The 24,172-nt window shown below is 32.4% G+C and overlaps 1 protein-coding gene and 1 long non-coding RNA gene across 2 annotated transcripts in view; both read left to right on the forward strand.

Moving 5' to 3' along the window:
- Positions 1 to 24,172, forward strand: part of LOC133183097 (uncharacterized) — a 250,024-nt gene that overhangs the window by 38,874 nt on the left and 186,978 nt on the right. The gene's annotated exons all lie outside the window — the stretch shown is intronic.
- Positions 13,436 to 16,180, forward strand: LOC133184036 (uncharacterized). Its single transcript, XM_061318906.1, has 2 exons — positions 13,436 to 14,437; positions 14,594 to 16,180. Exons 1-2 carry the CDS (start codon positions 13,436 to 13,438, stop codon positions 16,178 to 16,180), a joined length of 2,589 nt encoding a protein of 862 aa, XP_061174890.1.

Genomic DNA, 24,172 nt, shown 5'->3' on the forward strand with positions numbered 1-24,172 from the left:
GTCATAAACATTAAAGTCAATTACGTTAAGAAATTTTCTTGTGTACGCCGATTTCGGACAAATAAAGTAGGCCCATAGGTAAATTGTAATTTAAAGATCTTGTTTGTAAATGTATGATATATTTGCAAATGGTTTCACGTTGGAAGGTACTGTAGTGCTTCGTGATTGAGAGGCCCGGGTTCGATTCTCATCGCGCTGCGTCAAACCTAAGACGTAAACATAGGTAGTAACTCTGTCTTCACCAAGCGCCCGGCATTAGAAGTCACGAGGTTTTCGGAAGAGACCTTAAAACAAATCCCATTTCACGGTAGGTGTTGGCACGATAAAGAACATTCACTGCTCAATAGCCCTCGGTGCCAAGAATATGTCTACATTAAGTCTAAGGAGATGGGCGAACATAGCGTGCAGAAAGCCTATAACTTCAAATATATAAAAATCATGTTCAGTTTGTGAATTCAGTATTTAGAGTAAAGTTCTCGTTATTGAAATGTATGAAAATGTGATAAACAAAACTTTTCTGAGGAAAATTTTCTCGGAAAATTTATTCTTTTATTAAAAAAAATAATGTGGTATTCATGGGGGTTCGAACCCTAGCAATAAAAATTAATCCTGAGTATCAATTTCTTTCGAGACTAGCTCGCTAACCACTAGCCTACTTAAGATCTGATGAATAGTGGCATTTAAATCATGTTTTTGATATGACCCCTGACTTAATGGACTTCAAGTATTTCTCGAAAAGATGCGAATGATATGTCATAAAAGTATATTTTTAAGGTATAGTGGGTCTTTGCTCCATATTTTAGGAAACCAAAAAATGTATATTTTTATGCAAACTTCGAGGATTAACTTTCAAAAAAATGGAGCGAAGACCCACTCATATCGAAAAATGGTGTTATAGTATGAGAAAATGACTCTTTTTGCCCTCTTTAGTGTGTGTACAATATTTCATAAGCAAATAATTTCAACCTTTGTGAGACTTTTGCAAATTGTAGAGATTTTACATAAAGTATATTTTAATGTTAGATGAAATATCCAAGAAAATTTTGATATAATTGAGATTTAATTTTTCACCTTCATGTTTGTCACACTATAGGCTTTTCGCTCGTCATGTTCACCCATCTTCTTTGAAGTCTTTTGGAAGCTGGTATATATACGTAAACTATAGACTCAGTCTTCAAAAAATCTCTATATTCTATTAATTGCCAGTCGACTGCTTGGTGCAGTTGTTAGAGCGTTTGCTCTTGAGTCGCGAAGTAAGGAGTTGATCCTTACGTTGCGGGTTCAAATCCCACTGCAGAACGTGAAAACCGGGCCTTCGGATGAGATCGTATAAACTGAGGCCCCGTGCTGAAGTAGGTGCTGGCACGAAAGAGATCCCTCACTGCTCAAAGACAATAAGTGCAGAGTACATTTGCAGCCCCTCCACCGGAAAGTGGTGGCTTCTCAGTATGAGTGAAAAATTCTCGAAGGGACGTTAAACAAAAAACAAAAACACAAAAAATGAAAAAAAACAAAACAAAAACAAAACAAAACAAAACCAAAAAAAAACAAAAAACAAAAAAAAAAAAAAAAAAAAAAAAAAAAAAAAAACAACAACCAAAAAACAACCAAATATTAAGTGCCAATATTACAGCCCATCTATCCAATTTACAGAAATACGATGGCTTCTTCGAAAACGATGAGGCTGAGACAATAATAGAAAACACTTAGATGCCGTGTTTAGCAAATTTAGAGGACGACTTAAACTACATCACCTTGCATTCGATGACAAGATATCAGGGTTGTATTACACACTTAAACACTCCAGAAATAATCGAACCAGGCATCTATATAGCTAGACTTAACGTTTGAAACATTTCTCTTTATTGATGAAAAAGAAATCCATGCTATAATAACAAGGTTCGTCACAGTCGCCATCTTGAATTTTTTTTTAGTACAACTACATTTCTTCGAATTTTTGTCTATGTACAATGTATTTAAAATCAAAGGTCACAGCCATTCCCAACAAGTACTTACTTACTATATCTCAACTTTCGGACGATTAAACTGAAATCACATAACATCCATTTTCTTTATTAGAAAATCGCTTCTAACTCAGTCTACTGCTCCCAATTCAGTTAATCTCAGAAAAGGGAGATTTGAAGTTAATACAATTTCTGATAACAGTTTTGATAGGTCTTTTTATTAATAGGCTAATTTTGAGTATAAATTTTGAGTTGTATTTGAAGGGGAAAGACTGCATGATACAATAACAGGTAGGAAAAAAGATTTTAATAGTAAGTTCAGCTCAAATAATCTAATGACATATTGACACTGATAATATATATATATATATATATATATATATATATATATATATATATATATATATATATATATATATATATATATATATATATATATATATATATATATATATATATATATATATATATTATATATATATATATATATATATATATATATATATATATATATATATATATTAAAATAAAATCCAAGATAAACAAACAAGTTCACATTTAATTATTACACAAAGCGCTTTCGCCGTGAGGCTCTTCAGAGTGTAACAAAGTTTATAAAAACAATACAACTTGGTTGTTATGACGTCGTTATTGTGACGTCATAAAGGCAGCATTATATATTGGCGCAGGTAAATGTCATTAGGGCGCCAAAAGTACAGAATTGAACATATGTACATTGTGATGAAATAGACTGCTAATTTTAAGCTATAATGTTCAATTTACATTTAATTTAGGTTTAAATAATTTTACAAAGTAATCTTCCTTGGCTCTCCGTAATTGTTCATTATTTTCTAGAACTTTATAAAATGGAAATATTAAAAAGTTTCCATTCGCACATGAATCAAAATGTTCACTGCATGGCGTATTCCTGACAGAAGGGTTCCGTATTTGTTGTTTATGGACTCTTACGCGGTCAGCTAGTTTGTTACCGGTCTGTCCAATGTAGTTTTCCCCGCATGAGTGCTTCGCACTCGTGAAAATATAAAAAAAATCCTGTCCCACTCGTGAAATAAATTCCATATTCATCTACAAAACATTGAATATCCTCTATATATATTATACAGTTATGGAATGGGTATGAGGGAAATAGCAAATTTATGGTTCCCCGAGGGAGGAAATAGTTTCCTGCCGAGGGGAACCATAAATTTGATATTTCCCGAGTACCCATTCCATAACTGTCTTATTATACCGAAACAATCATAGGAGATTAATTAAACTAGAGACTCATTCAAATAATCAGAAATGCATGTGATTCAAAATATTGAAAGATGACTATACCGAGGGAAAAAAATCCTTAAAAAATATAAAATAATTTCACTGACATTTCGAAGGATTACGTTTGTCTTCATTTTGCTATAGAATTCCAGTATGATTTTGACATCGCATGTCGAAATGTTTTGACGTCATAGTTACGTTGCTAATAACATTACGTCTCAGACTCGAGATTCCTTGAACGCTCCGCCCACTGTTAATTTTAATTGGTTAAAATTATTAATAAATATTCATGAGTAGTCCCAGGAAGTAGCTCCGATTTTTCAGGGAGTAGTCCTCAGATGAGTGAAATAGTATCTTCTCAGGGAAATAGACAGTTTTATGGTATTAATTTTATACGGAGTAATAACAGTAAAGGTATAATATATATATATATATATATATATATATATATATATATATATATATATATATATATATATATATATATATATATATATATATATATATATATATATATATATATGTAATGAGAGGGGGAAGTGTGGGAGCTGAGATGTATTTTTGCTCCCCTCTTTTCTAGAATTTCATATAGACTTGCACCTTAAATTGGGGGTGGGGGTGGGTGGGTTCAGTGGTCAGGAATAGCTTACCTGATATCAAGATGCTTTAGATACGTAATTCAACAACAAATTTACAAATCAACAAAATGATTGTCCTAGCCGTAAGTTGAGAATACAATTGTGACCAGGACCAACATTTTCATACCTCCCGGTTAATATTTTTCTAAAAGATTTGCCGTTAAATTGTTTAAAAATAGTTTAGGCCAGCTGCCCCTTTTTTGTTGCAATACAGTAGAAATTCTCACATTGTTGTGTAGAAATTTCTTTTCTTCCTATTACCTCCCTCCCTTCCCTTTCTCACGATTTAGAAAAAGTTGAACTTTGTGAAACTGACATTATCTGACTTTTTTCTTCTTCTTAGTCAGTGGCGGATCCAGATGTCGGGGGTGGGGTGGGGTTAGGCACAAAGGGAAGCCTCCCCAGAGAACTTTTTGGAAAAAAAAATATTCCCAAAGGTTCATTTTTCAGCATTTTAGATTGAATCCGTTTTTTGCTTTGACAGGACTTCTACCGGACATACATGAAAGTTTTGCCAAAATTCATTATATAAAGTTATAATCATTCACTAGATTTTATTTAACATCATTCAATAATATTTTGTTTATATTTGTAACGTCACAGTACCCATTATTCCGAGTACCCCTTATTGCCGATTTACGTTTTTACGATTAAAAATCTATCTGACGGTAGTTTATTTTAATTTATATGCAAGATACGTAAATTACATATTTTTTTCAAGTTACCGTACGTCTCAAAGAAGGAAAAAGTTGTAAAACATAAATAAACTCACCGGCGACAAGCCTTTGAAAACGCACACAATAGCAGTCGTGCGACAGAACATGGCATAGAATTTTTGACTAAATGTCCACTTTCATGACAGGATCAGACATGTTTTGGTCAAAATCCATTAAATATTTTCCTGTATGCAATGATACTGAGCGAAAATACCCATGATAACATTTCTACTTCACGATATTTCACGAATAGCACGATGAGTACGAAGCGTCTGCTGTACGACACCATTTTTTTTTGTAACGGGAGCGGATCAAACATCCACCCCACGCGCCTGTTGCAATAACTCTTTATAGGTTATTTTTATTTATTGAGTTTTGCTATGATCGCTTTCCAATTATGTAGACCACTTTTTAAGATAACATAACCAGATATAAGTGTCTTTTTAATTTTTTTTAAAATTATTTATAAATAGGCCTATGAGAAAACAAATATACAAGTCAACTAAGTGATGAAAGACTCAAGAGAACAAGGACATATCCAGGACTTGTGCTTGAAGGATCAATATACCCACTTAAAAACTGACTCCTTTTTTTGACAAAAGATAAAAAACACACAAAATGATTATTTTTAAAAATAGGATGGTTTTTTGAGGGGGGCACTTTCCTTCAAATGTCCCTTTTTAACAACAACCCAAGTCATTTTATAGCTACTTTTCCTAGAAATATAATATTAACAAGGTTTTATTTCTCAAATATGAAACACAAGGGTTTACCCTTAGCTACTGACACACACATGAACTTTAAAGATATCCAGTTGGGAAGAATACATTGAATAAATTAAAAATTTCAAAATTATTTAACTTTTATATAGTTACATATACTTTTTTTTTTTTTTTACATATATGCATTAGCAAATGTACATGTTTATAATTTGTTGATAAAGTTAGTCTGAATGTTCAACTAAAGATTCAAAATGCAATATGCAGAAGAATAAGAAATATTAAAGTGAATACTGCTTATGATAGTTAATTGTTCAAAAAAAAAAAAAAATAACAAAAGTAATTTTCAGACAAACAGCTTTGTATTTCTAGTTTCTACTTTATTTTTAAATGAAAAAAATTCCTTCCTACTGTCTCTAATTAAATTGGCATGTAATAGTAAACAAACATATTTTTTCTTAGCACTAACAGAAAAGGCAAGAAAACTAACACCTGCTAGAAGTGTTTCATTTATGTGCTACATCAACATACATGTACGTGTAGCAGAAAATGTTCCAGTTCAACTTGTATCTTTTTATGTAAATGAAAATAGTGTTCGTTGAATTGACAGAGATATATTTTGTAGCAAAAGTCTAACCCAAATTCTGTATTAAGCATAGCAAAATGATACATGTACATGTAGTTAATACTGTACATGTATACCATACATCAACAATCATATGGTACCTAGTACTAACACTCACCTAACTTTAGGAATTGACTGCTTAAATTTTATACAATAAACAAATACTTTTCAACATTTTTAGAATCAAAATATTTACAATTAACTAGCCTTAAACTATTAGATATACAATTAACATTTGCAACAAATTGATTATTCATTGTATGGTCGAAACCATTTTTAAAAAAAATACATAAGGTACTAGTATTTACAAATGCAACATTTCCTCACCTACTCTTATTTTTAATTTTTTTTTAATATAAAAACTGTCAAGCTATGTCAGCATCCATAGGCAGAGGGTTGTATGACATCACTGTTGGTCTATTCAACTCCATCAAAACAAAATCTTCAGATACTGCTGTCAACGATTGATTTGGTCATTGGCAAGGCAAAGTGGGGACATGTGCTTGAATGTGCCTGAAAAAAAAAACCCAAAGAAACTTAAAAAATTTAGCAGAAATACAAAATTTTTGGGTACACAAAATTTTTCAAAAAAATATATAAATCAGGTAATTTTATTCAGTTAATACATAAGGATACGAAAATTTCTGTTTCCAGAAATATTTGTGAACATTAACAGTGCATACTATAGTAGTGCATAATTGACCATTTCTGGTACAGGGTCCTAAACCCTTTCCACTGGGAAATTTAAAATCGAAAAAGTGGCAAAACTTGGAAATATTTAGGTTTTATATAAGTTTTGCTGTTGAATAGAGAGTTCAATTGAAGGTTTATACAATATTCCCATCTGTATGAGTTGTTAAATCTCAATTTTTTTTTAATTATCTAAAAAGCACTGAAAAATTTATTCTGCTTGTCATTTGGGAACTTTTGTCGACATTTTTGGGAAAAAAAAGAGTATATTTCAGTTTCAGCAGGGTCCTTTTACAAGACCTGGATGCAAGGGTTTTTTAAACCCTGTGCAGAATAGCTGTTTAGAACCTAAAATATCTTTTAACAAAAATTGTGAAAGAAAATAATAATCTACTACTTGACAGATTCAAAGAGTCTTTAAGAAGTTAATACATGTAATATCTCTTAAATCCAGAGCCATGCTAGTATGTTTGTACATTAATCATTTTTGAACAGCTAAGCTCCTAAATGGTCTTTAAGAATAAATTTAGCTGGACAAAAATGCATAATTAATGATAATTTGTATGTCTCTTCATTAGAATGATTAGATATGTACCTGACCTTCTGCAATTAAATAGTCACGCATCAATAAAGAAAGCCCTCTGAAAGACTAATATTTGTCCCTTCTGACACAGCTCGGGTTTAATTTTGGTGATGCTGTGACTAAAATTAATCATTAAAATAAGGTATACAATTAAATCACAATTTAGATGAAAAAGATGGTTAAATATCTAAATAATTTATGAAGAATAATATATCCAACAAACCAATCATACTTTTAAAAATTGTAATACCTTTGCTCATCCACCATCTTCCTAAGAGAAGACAAACTTGATAGTCACAACATCCTTTGCCATCTTGTGGGTATATTCTGGGAAAGCACCCACTAGTCTTGCATATCTTTTTCAATAAACCTGAATATACACAAACAAGCCCTTTGAGAAAAACGAAGAATCATGATAAATTCTTGAACATGCATTCAGTAAATAATCACCTACACTGATACCATATATAAATGTGATTCTCAATTGATATGTTTAGATTTTCTTCAAGGTTGAAAGTTTTTAAAAGATTTCCCTAATTTTGCAGTTTGCATGCTAAATGGGGGGTGGGGGTTCTGTGGGTAACGGGATGTTTCGCGCCAATGCATGGTTCGCCCTACGATATTTCGCGCCCATTCTGTTTCGCCCTAAGATGGTTCGCGCCGCGATGTTTCGCTCCAATTAGCCCTTTCACGATAACTGCGGTACTACTCTTTTGCAGGGCAAATTAATAACGTTTGGCGAAGTTTTTGTTGACAGATAATTAAATGACGTATATTTAACAATTACTTTTACGTCATTTTCACCAAAATATATCATTTTGCCCTGCAAAAGAGCAGTACCACAGTTATCGTGAAACAGTCTATTACGTGTGCTATTGAGTATAGCTCGTTTAGCAAAAGTTTTGGATTTTTCAATACATGTAAATATAGATGTTTTTTGAACATTACTTTTTCTTTTTTCTTTTTTTTATTCTAAGAAGATTATTTGAAGTACATAGCATAATTATTTTAACACCATGCTTATTATGTATAGAGTAAATACGTATACATAATTATAATACCGCCATCTAATTAAGTAATTATTGCTTGATTGGACAACCCACACATCAACTTAAATTTGGAGACTGGAGTATATAATGATGAGATATATGATAATTATGAAATAATTCTCACCTTTTGATCTCCAATGGTTGAACACACACGCTGAGCAAACGAGCACCTTACGATCCGTTACCTTTGGCAATGCATATTATCAAGGCATGAATTTATATACATTTATATCTAAAAACTAATAAATAATTCATTTTAAAATGGGTCAAAATGTGATGAAAATAATTCATAAAAAATGTGAGATGCTTCGCGCCGATTTAGGCGCGAACCATCTCAGTGCGAAACAGAATCGGCGCGAAACATCCCGGATTTGTTCTGTGTGATTTGTTTCATAAAAATATTAAAATTATACCCAATTCGCCAATATTTCATAGTTTATGTTACGAAATATCCAAATAAAAATTACCTCGACGTAGAAGTGACACCACTATGCAAAACTTCCTAAACTTGCAGTTTGAGTGCATATGTAACAGGTGCTAGCTAGGTGCAGGTGCGTGTGGGGTTGGGGGCTGTGATTTATTCAATAAATATTAACATAATTCCAATACTTGATTATTGAGAAATATTCAAATGACACTGACCAATTACATCCAGTTGCTACGATCTATGTGGTAGTGCATCATCATGACCATGGGTCTGCTTTAACCACGAAGCCCCGCCCACCTTGTTGAAAGGAGCGCACCCGAAAGGAGTATTGGAAGGCTTGTTTACAAACGGAATTTTGCAAAAACTGGTTTAAAAGTGTTTACAAAGCTTTGCAACCGACGAGACATGTACTTCTCTTTCTACAATCTGTAACAAGAATGTGTTAACTTGGCTAACTTCCGTAACAAACGCACTCACTCAAACACGCACCCAAACGCCCACCCAACCACCACACACACAAGCGCGTTACCATATTCCTCTAACATTGTTGCAAGAGGATAAAAAAAATTAAAATTCTCTTCCGATGCCAATAAATTGTCTCTTCTGCCATTTAGTTCAAATCAAAAAAAAAATGAACGCATTAAGTCTGATTTAATCATATTACAACAATCAATTTAAATGGAGGCATTCCGTACATTTTGGGCATATACTTCAATGTGTTCAGGAGACTGACTTCGCCGTACAGTTATCTTACAGTCGACTAGCCAGACAGTAGTAGATCTAATTAAGGTCGCTTTGTGCCAAGAATATTAATTATCAAATTATGACGATGAAAACGTTGATAAATACGTATATTTAATCGAAAATATCATTTTTTTATATGCTAAATTTAACTTAAAACATCCTTGAATATAAAATTCTCCAAACAGACTTGATAACGTTGAGGTTCATTTTCATGAAATACTAGTACTACAGTTGTCAAATTCACGACGATTTCCTAAATAGTTGATACAGACTATCAACTTAAAACAGAGAGGACATATTCATCCCTAACAACCGTACAGCTCCAACAAATGCCGACTTTACCCGCCGTACAGGTTTATATGACTATGTTTCAATCATTAATACATTTTATGGTGAATAATGAATTACAAATCGTGTCTGGTCGGTAGCTTACAAACTGTAAGCCCAGGGACCACTAATCATTGTCAGTTGAGGAATTTTTATCGATTGTATTATTATTACTGAAAGGACGTGCCTCGCGGTGGTCCGGATTCATTTCATATTTATTAGTTTTTAACTTCAGAATTCAAAATATTAAAGTTTAAATAAATAAGTTTTAGTAGCGTAGTGGTAGTGCTAGATGTTTTTGTTTTCATTTGTTTTGTTCTTCCTTGACTTTTGAACTTTTTCTATGTCCCGAGGAAGGGACAGGGCGTCCCGAAAATTTGACAATTTTTATTGTTCATTTCGTCGTTCATTTTTAGTATTTATTTGAATTTCCAGTAGTGACCTTGTATCTGCTTAGTACACCCGACACTTAGGATATACAGCGTTGTTTGTTTTTTTTAACTTATATATATATATATATATATATATATATATATATATATATATATATATATATATATATATATATATATATATATATATATATATATGAAAACTAACTTGCATGTCTATTCACATTAATACATGTACAACTTCATTAATATTGTCAGTTAACACTAAGTACGAAATACAGTCAAAATGATAATAACACTCACATAAAAAAAAACTTAGTCTAAGGTCGTTTTTCATTATTTCCTTAATAAGCTACATAATTAACTTTAAAAAGAAAAAAAATTTAGTTTTGCTTTCAATTTGTACTTAATTCAATATAATTTTGTTATATATGAACACAACATGAACATTTTTCTTTTTTCAACTGAAACCAGTTTTTTTTGGTTGTATTTTTTTCAATAGGAGCACTTGATTGAAATATCTCTTTAAAGTCATACGAGGAAAAGAAGCCGAATTTAAATCATAAAATAATAAAATCATTCTTTTGGAAGAGTGTTAGTTTATAATATTGTCATTTTCCTTATCGGCCACAGTAGTGGTCGATTTATTTGTGGTTGTGTTACAATTGTGCACATGGGAAAAGAGACGTTTTTGTCATTGTTTCGATGGAATAAATTCTTATTGATAACATAATTAAGCTTAATACTAAGTCTAAGTAATTATTGTTATCTGTTTCAGTTTGTTTTTCATTTCTCGTCAGATACTTATTAATTTGATGAATTTACAGGAAGTTGTTTCATGAACTGGTTCCCAATATAGGCGTGCGTAAGATCTAAAAACAAAACGTTTTGAGTTCCGGATATAAATTACAGTACCTAAAAAAATGAATAAATTGGAATAAGAACTGAATTTTATTTTGAATACACTGCAGTTGCAAGTGACACAATGATTTTTTCCTGCACTTTACATATACAGTTGTTGCCTGGGGTAGAGGGAAACAGTCGATCTGTTGGACCGGGGTGCAAGCTGTTGTCCAAGGCCATAGGCCGCGAATGAAGCCGAATGAAGAAAAAATTACCCAATTTAGCGTCATTTGACGTCAGCGGGCAACAGTCTTTTTTAACAGTCTATTTTAACAGTTCCTGGACCGACAGTCGAGGAAAACAGTCGAAGTAACAAAGATCCAGGGTATCAGCACGTGAAGTTGGTACGTCCTTTTTGTCAGCATTCAGACATGTATTCATAATTAGCGTGGTAGTTCTTTAGATATTTGTCGCATTGTACTTCAATCAAATAATTTGATGAAAATACATTCCTATCCTTTATTTCAGTCCGATTTTCATATCTTTGGATAGTTATTTAACAATCGATCACTGAAAATTATTAAGTGTAAAAGGAAAATTTGCACAGAAAAGTAAAGCAATTGTAAAAATGTAGCAAATATATTTTTTTTCTACTTGGATTTTTTTACTCTTTCTATTGGAAATACTTCAAAATGTCAAATATATTTTTGCGGCCGATTGGATGCTTTGTATCAATTTAACTTGTTATTTATTTGTACTGATTTAAATACTGACGAACATCATAATGATGCGTACAGTAAAAAGTAATTCGGTAACTCAAGTTGATATTAAATTTATTGGAAAATGAACAAAACGATCTCTCCGCAGAAATCCTTTAGTTCAAAGTGATAAAAGTAAGGAAAATTGAATAACTGATATAAATATACTAGTTTTTATTCTTGAATGTAAAACTTTCATCAGGAAAAAAATCCAGCACAGGTTGTTAGTAGCTTAGACCTGCATTGTTTAATAGAAGTCTGTTCACATGATGATTAAATGATGATTAAATACAGATACTATTCAAACATTTATAAACTATTGATTGGAAGAGATTTGTGGATAAATACTTGATGAGATACTCACAATTTACAATATTGTCATGAATTATATCCAGTATAATCTCTTCACCAGTAGAGGAGTTATAAATCAAAAGTTGCCGACGTAAAAAAAAAAAACTACCAATGATGCAGGGGTTTATCTTCTACATTATATTTCTATATGTAGTTTTTCGACCATTCATGAGGACGGAGAATATAGAAGTCCCTAAGCTACTTGAGCAAATTTTGACGCTGTGTGGAACTGAACATTTTTGTTACCTAAATAAAACTCTATTTCCGTGGGAGGTGAAGGATTCAGCACTATATCCACGTTGTCCGTCATGTTTCTGCGATCAGGAGTGTTTCATTAGAGGTGATTGTTGTCCGGATGTGTTCTTCTCTCCTCCAGCGCCGACCTGTAAGAATGTCACGATCGTTAATGCCTCATCAAACTACTTTGAAAGAAAACAAAGAACATCATATTTAATGATTGACTCTTGTCCACACAGCACAAATAGTAATATTCTCAAAAGATGCGAAAATGTCACGGATGACGTCGATAAACTGAAATACCCACCAGTTACAAGTTACAATACTTCTCGAACGTACTACAATCGGTTTTGTGCGATTTGCAACGATGACTTTAATTTTTTTACCTGGCCTATTGATATAGTCTGTGATCAATTTCTGGATATCAATTTTATTTCAACCTTTGATGACGTCATCAAAAATGCTATCACGCGTAAATGTTTGTTACAATCATATCCTCCAAATGAAAACATCTCTTACAACTGTTACAAAGAAAACGGCCATTTTTTTAATTCTTGTAATAAAACAGGGACATGGAAACATTACATCCAGATTGTTGAATATGGATGTGTTGCCGATTATTTTAATAATGATACATTGTTCAAAAATATGTTTTGTAAAATGTGTAATCCAACATTCACTGCTGTCAACACAATATCTCGGTGCAATGAAAGTGGAATGTGGGACACATTTAACGTTACAGTAAATAACGCATGTTTATATTATAGTGACAACTCTGGAACCTTGCCATATAAGAACTTATTTTGCTATTTGTGTAACCGACCAAATTTATCAAACTTTCCCTTTGTCGATGTAAGCTTGGACATGCATACTGAGCTTTTATTTCGTAACGAATCCTCTGTACCTATATTTTACTTTTACGTTGATGTGCATGAATTTTCAGACGAATATTTCCTTTTTATTAAACAAAATGTTTTTGAACAGTCCGGAGAAATAAAGATGATTAATCAATCACGTGATCTAGTTTTGATGAAACACAATTATAGTGATTTAACAAATCTGTGCATAAGTCGTATTCAATGGACTTTGAATCGGGAATGTGTGGGGAATATGGAATTCCAGCAAAGTTCAATTTCCGTTCTTACTGCTCATGTGATGCAAAATGCATTTTCTTTGAAGAAAGAACTGCATGCTGTAAAGATCTGTTTCTAATGTATCCTACAACTTGCTTAAAAGAAAAAATATTCTCAAAATCTGAACCAAATAAAACATTTAACGAAAGTTTAGTGACAAATGGGTGTTATGGTCTAGATCGTTTTCCTGAATTTATAGGTCAGAGGTGTAGGAAACCACCGGGGGACGTATTTTCTATTCACCCAGTCACGGATTTATCGACAGGCATTCCATATCTAAATATGTACTGTTTACTGTGTAGTGTTTCTCGAAGAGAAAAAAATTACAAACCATGGACGATGAAGTCACATTGTTTTTCATATATTGAACACACAAACTTCTTGCTTTATAGTAATTTTTTCAAGTCTTTACGAAAGGCTGATTGCAATTTGACGCTTTATCCAGCAACAGACAGTCGAAAATGTGACAAACTCACGCCTGATGTAATAGAGAAATGCAACAAAACGGGACACTGGCCAATTATAGACTCAGATGTAAGGTGGGCATGCGAGGATCTTCCATACAGACGGTATCATGATTGGGTAGCGCCTGATCAGTTTGGAGGGGGTATATATAAAAACGTTTATTGTGCTATGTGCAACCCTTATAGAGCCGTGGAGATAACAATTGATGAGTGTCCAGTTACCTCTGGTTATGGAAATGTTTGCGATTTTTTTCCAAAGGTGTACTTCTATGCCCCCTACAAGAATCTCTATTGTGCAATATGCAATGGCATCGGGTTGTCTGTGAATCGCGGGGTAGGGGGTGGAACTGAAGAAGAAGAAGAGAATTTGGTATCAAATTCCCTTGTTTGGTATCCCTTGCTACGCAGTTTGTTTTCCGTCAGTGGTGATTATAAAGACATGGATTTTGAGGCGCTGCTTGGTCGGATGTGCTCAAATGACCAAATTTACGACCCATTCCTTGTAAGTTATTTCATCATCGAATTCTTCTGCGAAGAATGTTATAGAATATGCAAATATTTAGGATGGTGTCTTAATAGGCAATCAAAGTTATCTGTTTTTATTTAATTTGTCATAATGATATGAATAACTGAACTTAACACACAATTTTTTTTCCAGGGAATCTGCAGGAATATAACATGTTTTCCCGGAAAATATTTAATTCGTGGAGAAAGCTGCATCCCGCTGTTTTCGGTTACCAAAAATCTTCGATATAATTTGGATATAACTTTCAAGGGATTTTCTAAGTACAAGATATCCGAGGAAAATATTCAAGATTTAATCACGGATTTAATACCATTCAAAATTAAGAAAACCGTAAAGCTAACGGAAAATCTTTTTTTTAATATCTTCCGTATGAAATATGTTCAGAAGGACTACGGAAAATTCCATGGGTGGATTCAATCTACAATATTCATCAATGAATCTGTTGATCGATTGAAAACGGAAAAATTTCTATTACGATTTACTGAAACTAATTTAGAATATATATGCAATGATACCTTTATTCTGTTTGATTTCAAGAACAGATATTTTTCGTTAGGAAAGAATAACAGCAACGTAACGGAACTAGAACCAGAAGAAGATCGATGTTCACAATCGAGTTATGGTTCATCATGGAATCATATATTACAATATCGTGCCGTACATATCACTAACGTACTGATATGCAAACAAGTGGAATTCAAATTAGAGGAGTATGAATTTGATAGCATTCAAAACGTGGTGTTTTTGAAGAGTTACGATATTACTCTACCTGCTGTAAATGCTGATATTTTGGAGAATGGGACAATCAGAGTGTGTGTTGATGTCTTAATGTCCAATTTCAACAGGGGGATCAATTTTAGTAGAATTTTACGTACACTCTACGTTGTATTTTCTATATTATCGTGTGTTTGTCTGTTGATCACTTTTGTCACGTACTGCTTTTTTGGAGAACTAAGATCACTTCCAGGGAAAACAATAATGGTTCTTGTTTCTACTATCTTTATCATAAATATTGTATCTCTGGCGAGTTACGGGGAAAACAAAAAGAACACAAAATGTGTTGTTGTTGGTATTCTTCTTCATTACTTCTGGCTCTCGTCTTTTACCTGTATGAACATCTGTTGTTTTCATATGTATCGGGTTTTTCATGCCAGAATACCTCTGCAAATCTACAACGAAAATTTACTGCTTATAAAGTATTGTATTTATATCTTTCTCTTGCCACTTTTTACTGTCTTAGGGTATATGATTACCATGTTTTCAATTCGGGGGAATGTTGGTTATGGAAAGCAAAATTGTTTCATTGATGGAAAGATGTCCGTTATCTTTACTTTTCTAGTCCCGGTTGGTTTTCTCTGCATCAGTAATGTCTTTTTCTTCTCACAGACAATTCATGCAATTAAACTTTCTCCAACAGTTTCTAACAATAAACCCGAAAGGAACGATTTTTTAATATGTGTACGCTTATTTCCTGTAACAGGAATTGTCTGGCTTTTGCAGATTTTAGACGGTCTTTTACCACCAAGTTATTTCACGTACATTATTTCCATCATGAACACATTACAGGGCGTCTTCATATTCCTGGCTTTTGTTTGCAATAAGAGGACAATTCTTATGTACAAAAAGATATTTAAGGAAAAAACTGGGATTACTAAAAGTACGGATCCCAGTAGTGCGTGTGAAACACTCAAAATGTCGAAAATTGAGAGCAGTTGTTAGTTTTTGTCATCAAATAATAGAAACGCTGAAACGCACATTTATATTGTATATATTGTATTTATTTACTCTTATAGAATACTTTTGTAACCCTTTATGTGAATTATTAACCAATAATAAAGAAGCAGACTATAAATAATTGAATAAAGGTTGCTATATGTACGTTGTAACATCTTATTGGCTTTCTCATAGAAAGGAATTATTTTGTTAAACCTTTGATAATCCTACATGTTGCTTTATTAAACCGGGGAAGGTTCACCTCGATCACCCGTTTAGAACGAGTGGCGACAAAATCGTCTAGCTGTTTTAGAGATATGACGGAAAGTTATTTCAAGTTGTTAAATGTCCAAATTCAGTTCAATTATGCCAATCTTAATTTTTTTGTCTCAAACAAAAACATTTTTAAGAGTTTGATACACAAAAAAGAATGATTTATTTCAAAGAAAAAAGGTATATATTTACCGTCCAAAAAATTCTTTTAAAATATATCAGAATAAGGTATTTTGAAACATAAAAGTATCAAGAAACTCTCAGAAAACTTATGTCACAAACTGACGGTTTGAACAGAAAATCGCATCCTTGTTAGACAAATATGATGTAAATTAGTATAGATTGTATTTTAGGAATGACTCTAATTCTTGGCCAGATTATTCGAGTATAACCTGGTTTGGGTCAGTTTACGCTTTATAATCCGCGAAGCGGATTATAAAACAGCGTAAACTGACCCAAACCAGGTTATACTCGAATAATTTGGCCAAGAATTAGAGTCATTCCTTATAATTTAATTTTAAAATCATTAAATAACTATGGGTGTAAAATTTCGTTGCTTTTTATTAGTTCAAATTTGCCGCTCAATAATACAACCGTAGTAACGGAAGTAACGGAAGTGATGGGAAGCAAGGGGAGGTAAAAACTGATACATAGGCCTAGCAGCCTTGTTGTTTGTTTACATGTGGTAAGATCGAATCATTGTTTGAAGTAAAAGGTACATTTATTAAATCTTGAATTTTCCATGAATTTCGAGGACTGGAAATGAGAGGATTGTATGGATACAGATGATTCAGATGGTTGTCAGGGGGGTGTGTCCCCATACCAAACCAGGTTATACAGAAATAATTTGTGTTCCTTTTTGGATATTAACCAATCAGAGGCTAGAATACAAACAAAATTAAATCATAAAGTAATAACAAGCTGAATTCGTGAAATTTCGGTCTCCCTAAGAAATACCAAATACCGATCTCGCGAAAAAAAGGTCTCGCGAAAATTTGTGATTTACAGTAACCTTAGCCCATATTTTTCAATAATTCATATCGTAGAAGTAAAGAAGTACTGTATTAAAAAGCATTTATCATATAAATGTTATGAAATGAAAATTTGTATAAATTTATTGTCATAAACATTAAAGTCAATTACGTTAAGAAATTTTCTTGTGTACGCCGATTTCGGACAAATAAAGTAGGCCCATAGGTAAATTGTAATTTAAAGATCTTGTTTGTAAATGTATGATATATTTTCAAATGGTTTCACGTTGGACGGTACTGTAGGAATATATATGGTTTTGAAATATTTTTCATCCAGATGAAAAAGAAATAATTTTAGCACTGTTAAAAATGTAAGAAAATTAATTCATAATTTTCCACCTACAATGCACCGGTCCTACTAGGCCTGGGTTCGATTCTCTTCTCGCTGCGTCAATCCTAAGACGTAAACATAGGTAGTAACTCTGTCTTCACCAAGCGCCCGGCATTAGAAGTCACGAGTTCTTCGGATGAGACCTTAAAACAAGTCCCATTTCACGGTAGGTGTTGGCACGATAAAGAACACTCACTGCTCAATTGCCCTCGGTGCCAAGAATATGTCTACATTAAGTCTAATTTTGAAGTCTTTTGGAAGCTGGTATATATACGTAAACTATAGATTCAGCCTTCAAAAAATCTCTCTGTTCTATTAATTGCCAGTCGACTGCTTGGTGCAGTTGTTAGAGCGTTCGCTCTTGAGTCGCGAAGTAAGGAGTTGATCCTTACGTCGCGGGTTCAAATCCCACTGCAGGACGTGAAAACCGGGCCTTCGGATGAGACCCTATAAACTGAGGCCCCGTGCTGAAGTAGGTGCTGGCACGAAAGAGATCCCTCACTGCTCAAAGACAGTAAATGCCGAGTACATTTGCAGCCCCTCCACCGGAAAGTGGTGGCGTCTCAGTATGAGTGAAAAATTCTCGAAGGGATGTTAAACAAAAAACAAACAAAAACACAAAATATGAAAAAAACCCAACAATAACAAAAAAAAAAAAAAAAAAAAAAAAAAAAAAAAAATAACAAACAAACAAACAAACAAACAAACAAATATTAAGTGCCAATATTACAGCCCATCTATCCAATTTACAGAAATACGATGGCTTCTTCGAAAATGATGAGGCTGAGACAATAATAGAAAACACTTAGATGCCGTGTTTAGCAAATTTAGAGGACGACTTAAAGTACATCACCTTGCATTCGATGACAAGACATCAGGGTTGTATTACACACTTAAACACTTCAGAAATAATCGAACCAGGCATCTAGACTTAACGTTTGAAACATTTCTCTTTATTGATGAAAAAGAAATCCATGCTATAATAACAAGGTTCGTCACAGTCGCCATCTTGAATTTTTTTAGTACAACTACATTTCTTCGAATTTTTGTCTATGTACAATGTATTTAAAATCAAAGGTCACAGCCATTCCCAACAAGTACTTACTTACTATATCTCAACTTTCGGACGATTAAACTGAAATCACATAACATCCATTTTCTTTATTAAAAAATCGCTTCTAACTCAGTCTACTGCTCCCAATTCAGTTAATCTCAGAAAAGGGAGATTTGAAGTTGATGCAATTTCTGATAACAGTTTCTGATAGGTCTTTTTATTAATAGGCTAATCATATATATATATATATATATATATATATATATATATATATATATATATATATATATATATATATATATATATATATATATATATATATATATATATATATATATATATATAATGAGAGGGGAAAATGTGGGAGCTGAGATGTATTTTTGCTCCCCTCTTTTCTAGAATTTCATATAGACTTGCACCATAAAAAGGGGGGGGGGTCAGTGATCAGGAATAACTTACCTGGTATCAAGATGCTTTAGATACGTTATTCAACAACAAATTTACAAATCAACAAAATGATTGTCCTAGCCGTACGTTGAGTATACAATTGTGGCCAGGACCAACATTTTCATACCTCCCCGTTAATATTTTTCTAAAGGATTTGCCGTTAAATTGTTTAAAAAAAGTTTAAGCCAGCTGCCCCCTTTTTTGTTGCAATACAGTAGAAATTCTTACGTTGTTGTACAGAAATTTCTTTTCTTCCTATTACCTCCCTCCCTTCCCTTTCTCACGATTTAGAAAAAGTTGAACTTTGTGAAACTGACATTATCTTACTTTTTTCTTCTTCTTAGTCAGTGGCGGATCCAGATGTTCGGGGGTGGGGTGGGGTGGGGTTAGGCCCAAAGGGAAGCCTCCTCTGAGAACTTTTTGGAAAAAAATAGCCCCAAAGGTTCATTTTTCAGCATTTTAGATTGAATTCGTTTTTTTGCTTTGACAGGACTTCTACCGGACATACATGAAAGTTTTACCAAAATTCATTATATAAAGTTATAATCATTCACTAATTTTTATTTAACATCATTCAATAATATTATTTTTTATATTTGTCACGTCACCTTATTTCCGATTTACGTTTTTACGATTAAAAATCTATCTGACGGTAGTTTATTTTAATTTATATGCAAGATACGTAAATTACATATTTTTTTCAAGTTACCGTGCGTCCCAGAGAAGGAAAAAGTTGTAGAACATAAATAAACTCACCGGCGACAAGTCAAGCCTTTGAAAACGTTCACAATAGCAGTCGTGCGACAGAACATGGCATAGAATTTTTGACTAAATGTCCACTTTCATGACAGGATCAGACATGTTTTGGTCAAAATCCATTAAATATTTTCCTGTATGCAATGATACTGAACGAAAATACCCATGATAACATTTCTACTTCACAATATTTCACGAATAGTACGATGAGTACGAAGCGTCTGCTGAGCGACGCCATTTTTATTGTAACGGGAGCGGATCAAACACCCACCCCACTCGCCTGTTATAATAACTCTTTATAGGTTATTTTTATTTATTGAGTTTTGCTATGATCGCTTCCCAATTATGTAGACTACTTTTTAAGATAACATAACAAGATATAAGGGTCTTTTAAATTTTTTTTTAATTATTTATAAATAGGCCTATGAGAAAACAAATACACAACTCAGTGATGAAAGACTCAAGAGAACAAGGACATATCCAGGATTTGTGCTTGAAGGATCAATATACCCACTTAAAAACTGACGCCGTTTTTTTTTTGACAAAAGATAAAAAACACACAAAATAATTATTTTTTAAAATAGGATGGTTTTTTGAGGGGGGCATTTTCCTTCAAATGTCCCTTTTTAACAACAACCCAAGTCATTTTATAGCTACTTTTCCTAGAAATATAATATTAACAAGGTTTTATTTCTTAAATATGAAACACAAGGGTTTCCCCTTAGCTACTGACACACACATGAACTTTAAAGATATCCAATTGGGAAGAAGACATTGAATAAATTAAAAATTTCAGAATTATTTAACTTTTATATAGTTACATAATCTTTTTTTTTTTTTTTACATATATGCATTAGCAAATGAACATGTTTATAATTTGTTGATAAAGTTAGTCTGAATGTTCAACTAAAGATTCAAAGTGCAATATGCAGAAGAATAAGAAATATTAAAGTGTTTACTGCTTATGATATTTAATTGTTAAAAAAAAAAATAACAAAAGTAATTTTCAGGCAAACAGCTTTGTATTTCTAGTTTTTACTTTACTTTTAAATGAAAAAAAATTCCTACCTACTGACCCTAATTAAATTGGCATGTAATAGTAAACAAACATATTTTTTCTTAGGACTAACAGAAAAGGCAAGGAAACTAACAGATGCTAGAAGTGTTTCATTTATGAGCTACATCAACATACATGTACGTGTAGCAGAAAAAGTTCCAGTTCAACTTGTATCTTTTTATATAAATGAAAATAGTGTTCGTTGAATTGACAGAGATACATTTTGTAGCAAATGTCTAACCCAAATTCTGTATTAAGCATAGCAAAATGATACATGTACATGTAGTTAATACTGTACATGTATACCATACATCAACAATCATATGGTACCTAGTACTAACACTCACCTAACTTAAGGAATTGACTGCTTAAATTTTATACAATAAACAAATACTTTTCAACATTTTTAGAATCAAAATATTTACAATTAACTAGCCTTAAACTATTAGATATACAATTAACATTTGCAACAAATTGATTATTCATTGTATGGTCGGAACCATTTTTTAAAAAAAATACATAAGGTACTAGTATTTACAAATACAACATTTCCTCACCCACTCTTATTTTTAATTTTTTTTAATATAAAAATTGTCAAGCTATGTCAGCATTCATAGGCAGAGGGTTGTATGACATCACTGTGGCTCTATTCAACTCCATCAAAACAAAATCTTCAGATACTGCTGTCAACGATTGATTTGGTCATTGGCAAGGCAAAGTGGGGACATGTGCTTGAATGTGCCTGGAAAAAAAACCCCAAAGAAACTTAAAAATTTAGCAGAAATAAAAATTTTTGGGCACACAAATTTTTCAAAAAATATATATAAATTAGGTAATTTTATTCAGTTAATACATAAGGATACGAAAATTTCCTGTTTCCAGAAATATTTGTGAACATTAAAAGTGCATACTATAGTAGTGCATAATTGACCATTTCTGGTACAGGGTCCTAAACCCTTTCCATTGGGAAATTTAAAATCGAAAAAGTGGCAAAATCTGGAAATATTTAGGTTTTATATAAGTTTTGCTGTTGAATAAAGAGTTCAATTGAAGGTTTATACAATATTCCCATCTGTATGAGTTGTTAAATCTCAATTTTTTTTAAATATCTAAAAAGCACTGAAAAAATTATTCTGCTTGTCATTTGGGAACTTTTGTCTACATTTTTGGAAAAAAAGAGTAAATTTCAGTTGGGACTTTTACAAGACCTGGATGCAAGGGTTTTTAAACCCTGTGCAGAATAGCTGTTTAGAACCTAGAATATCTTTAAACAAAAATTGTGAAAGAAAAATAATAATCTACTACTTGACAGATTCATAGAGTCTTTAAGAAGTTAATACATGTAATATCTCCAAAAATATAGAGCCATGCTAGTATGTTTGTACATTAATCATTTTTGAACAGCTAAGCTCTTAAATGGTCTTTAAGAATAAATTTAGCTGGACAAAAATGCATCATTAATGATAATTTGTATGTCTCTTCATTAGAATGATTAGATATGTACCTGACCTTCTGCAATTAAATAGTCACGCATCAATAAAGCAAGCCCTCTGAAAAACTAATATTTGTCCCTTCTGACACAGCTCGGGTTTAATTCTGGTGATGCTGTGACTAAAATTAATCATTAAAATAAGGTATACAATTAAATCACAATTTAGATGAAGAAGATGGTTAAATATCTAAATAATTTATGAAGAATAATATATCCAACAAACCAATCATACTTTTAAAAATTGTAATACCTTTGCTCATCTCCCATTTTCCTCAGAGAAGACCAACTTGACAGTCACAACATCCTTTGCCATCTTGTGGGTATTTCTGGGAAAGCACCCACTAGTCTTGCAACATCTTTTTCAAAAAACCTGAATTTACACAAACAAGCTCGTTAAGAAAAACGAAGAATCATGATAAATTCTTGAACATGCAGTCAGTAAATAATCACCTACACTGATACCATATATAAATGTGATTCTCAATTGACATGATTGAATTTTCTTCAAGGTTGAAAGTTTCTAAAATATTTCGTTAATTTTGCAGTTTGCATGCTAAATGGGGGGTGGGGGTGGGGGTGGGGGTGGTTCTGTGGGTAACGAGATGTTTCGCGCCGATGCATGGTTCGCCCTACGATATTTCGCGCCTATTCTGTTTCGCCCTAAGATGGTTCGCGCCGCGATGTTTCGCGCCCTTTCACGATAACTGCGGTACTACTCTTTTGCAGGGCAAATTAATAACGTTTGGCGAAGTTTTTTGTTGACAGATAATTAAATGACGTATATTTAACAATTACTTTTACGTCATATTTCACCAAAATATATTATTTTGCCCTGCAAAAGAGCAGTACCACAGTTATCGTGAAACAGTCTATTACATGTGCTATTGAGTATAGCTCGTTTAGCAAAAGATTTGGATTTTCAATACATGTAAATATAGATGTTTTTTGAACATTACTTTTTCTTTTTTTTAATTTTAAGAAGATTATTTGAAGTATATAGCATAATTATTTTAACCCCATGCTTATTATTATAGAGTAATTTATATAATTTATATATATATATATATATATATATATATATATATATATATATATATATATATATATATATATATATATATATATATATATATATATATATATATATATAAACTTTAAGTACGAAATACAGTCAAAATGAGAATTACACTCACATAAAAAAAAAAACTTAGTCTAGTGGAGACTGGAGTATATAATGATGAGACAAATAATAATTATGAAATAATTCTCACCTTTTGATCTCCAATTGTTGAACACACACGCTGAGAAAACGAGCACCTTACGATCCGTTACCTTTGGCAATGCATATTATCAAGGCATGAATTTATATACATTTATATCTAAAAACTAATAAATAATTCATTTTAAAATGGGTCAAAATGTGATGAAAATAATTCATAAAAAATGTGAGATGCTTTGCGCCGATTTAGGCGCGAACCATCTTAGTGCGAAACAGAATCGGCGCGAAACATCCCGGATTTGTTCCGTGTGATTTGTTTCATAAAAATATTAAAATTA

The sequence above is a fragment of the Saccostrea echinata genome, unplaced genomic scaffold (genome assembly GCF_033153115.1).
Source record: "Saccostrea echinata isolate AGI-Se365-2 ecotype Australia unplaced genomic scaffold, CSIRO_AGI_Sech_v1 ptg000009l, whole genome shotgun sequence".
NCBI lineage: Eukaryota > Metazoa > Mollusca > Bivalvia > Ostreida > Ostreidae > Saccostrea > Saccostrea echinata.